This window comes from Muscardinus avellanarius (genome assembly GCF_963383645.1).
Source record: "Muscardinus avellanarius genome assembly, chromosome: 1".
In the NCBI taxonomy this organism is placed as follows: domain Eukaryota; kingdom Metazoa; phylum Chordata; class Mammalia; order Rodentia; family Gliridae; genus Muscardinus; species Muscardinus avellanarius.
In genome coordinates, this window is record NC_137786.1 from 188929461 (window position 1) to 188931889 (window position 2429).

Consider the following 2429-nt stretch of genomic DNA (forward strand, 5'->3'; position numbering starts at 1 on the left):
TATGCAATAATGTCCCTTAAAAAGAATAAGCAATAGAAAAAGAATAACTAAAAGGACTCTTAAATGAAGAGAAGTAGAATAAAAATACGGTCCCAGCCATCATGTCTAGCAGTGGATTACATGAAAAGTTTGATAGTGTTGGGAATATTGGCATTTGCTCTTTTTAGTAGATCTTGGAAATGTTAGCAGCGAGTAATTTTGTAGAGCAGTGCACGGGTCACATCTGTATTCACTGGGATTTAGCTTTAATTAACACATCCACATCAGCTTTGTCTCCCTCTCCAAGGCTTTTCTGATAGCTGTCAAGCAGGCCATTGTCCTCCTTTGGAGGAGGTCTCTGGTAAACACCCTCTCTGGCAGCTATTGGAGCTCCCAGACTAACAAACTTGTGCACGGCCTGCAGCTTCTTCCGAAGCCATTCTACCCGCTCCACAGAGGCCAGGTGTTTGCCCAGGTTGTGCATAAACTGTATCTCACTCACAGCTCTCTTCCTAAGAAGAACAGAAACACAGGGCCATTGTTAGCTTCCATTTCCCAATAATAAAGACAAACTTAAGAGTCCAAGTCCATGCAGGACAGGCAGCAGTACTTACTGCACAGGCTTCCCATCCGTTTGTGTAAGAAAAACGATCACCAGTGTGACGATCACCACTTTAGCCATGTCCTTGGCAGCCATCATCTTCAGGAAAAGGAAAGGCAAAATGGAGGCGTTTAACAGTCTTTTTGGTGTTCCACATCACATCAGTACATCCATGGTAGTTTCCATTTCTAATCAGGTAACCAGTCACAGGTTGGTGATAGTAACTAATTGGGTTGATTTTCAAGAGAGGCTTTGAGAATCAGCCTCTTTGAAGATGGATATGTTAATAACATTATACATACACATATTCTGAGAAATAGGACTGATGACTTGTCCTTTCTCAGCTATTTTTTTTTTTTCGGCACTGGGGATTGAACCCAGGAGCATTCTACCTCTAAGCTACATAAACTCCCAGCCCTATTTTTTATTCTTTATTTTGAAACAAGGTCTTACTAAATTGTAGAGGGCATCACTAAGTGGTCGAGGCTGGCCTCAAACCTGCTATTCTCCTGTCTCAGCCTCCCAAGTCCTGGGATTACAAGTATGCTCCACCACACCTGGCTACTTAGCTATCTTTTTTGAGAGTGCTTATGTATGGTTTAATATATGAATTTTAAGCCACATGGTAAATAAATAAAAAAGCTTTTTAAAAAGGATCTCACGTTTTATTTTGATTGTACTTAAATGCTTATAATAGACTAGAAATTGACTAGTCTCTTATTAGGGAAATTGTTATCACTGTTTATGTAGTTAGCAAATGCTATTTTTATGATTAAATTTCATCTCAGGCACTGCCACAATAACCATAAATACTAAATTTATGGGCTCTGAGTTTAGGCCTTTTACTGAATGAATGCATACTTCTCCTAGTCTTGAAAAGTGTGTATCGAGCCAGGCATGGTGGCACACTCTTGCAATCCCAGCATTCTGGAGTCTAAGACAGGAGGATCGCAGTTCAAGGACAGCCTCAGCTACTTAGTGAGGCCCTCCACAACCAGTGAAACCCTGTTTCAAAATAAAGAATAAAAGCTGGGTGTGGTGACCCACACTTGTAATCCCAGTGCTTGGGAGGCTGAGACAGGAGGATTGCACAGGTTCGAAGCTAGCCTCAGCTACTTAGTGAAACCTTGTTTCCAAATAAAGTATAAAAAAAGTCTGGGAGTATAGCCCAGAGGTAGAAAGCCCCTGGGTTCCACCCCCAGTACTACACTAAATAAATAAATAAGAATAAAAAATAGGGCTGGGGGTATAGCTCTGAGTTAAAATGCCCCTGGGTTCCATCCCCAGTACTGCCAAAAAAAAAAAAAAAAAGTATATCAGAGCATTTAAAATCTAAAATCATCTAATTATTTCAATATGCATTTTGAGTTCTGGTTCATGTGTGTGTGTGTGCGTGTGTGTGTATGTATACATGTGTGTATGTGTGCATGTGTGTGCATGTGTGTATGCATGTGTGCATGTGTGTGCATGTGTGTGCATGTGTGTATGTGTGTATGTGTGTATGTTTGCGTGTGTGTGTGTGTGTGTGTGTGCATGTGTATGCATGTATGCATGTGTTACTGGAGACTGAACCTAGGGAGTTCTATCTCTGAGCTACACCTCAGTCCTATTTTTTAATTATTATTTTTTATTTGGAAATAGAATCTCCCTAAGTTGATTATTAAAAGCTGAGGCTAGCTTTGAATGATCCTCCTGTCTCAGCCTCCCAAGTATTGGGAGTATAGACATGCACCACCATGCCCAGCAAGTTCTGGCTCTTAAGAAAATGTTCATTTTCATCTTATTTCTTTCACTTATTTTGGTAACAACTAACTTTTAGCTTTTCATTTTATTTTCATTTTATTTTAAA

The 2429-nt window shown here is 40.0% G+C and overlaps 1 protein-coding gene across 1 annotated transcript; it reads right to left on the minus strand.

The window, feature by feature from the left end:
* Positions 1-229: 229 nt before the first annotated feature.
* PTH (parathyroid hormone) lies at positions 230-679 on the minus strand (the record flags this gene model as incomplete). Its single annotated transcript, XM_080712801.1, has 2 exons — positions 230-491; positions 594-679. 2 exons carry the CDS (start codon positions 677-679, stop codon positions 230-232), a joined length of 348 nt encoding a protein of 115 aa, XP_080568927.1.
* Positions 680-2429: the final 1750 nt, after the last annotated feature.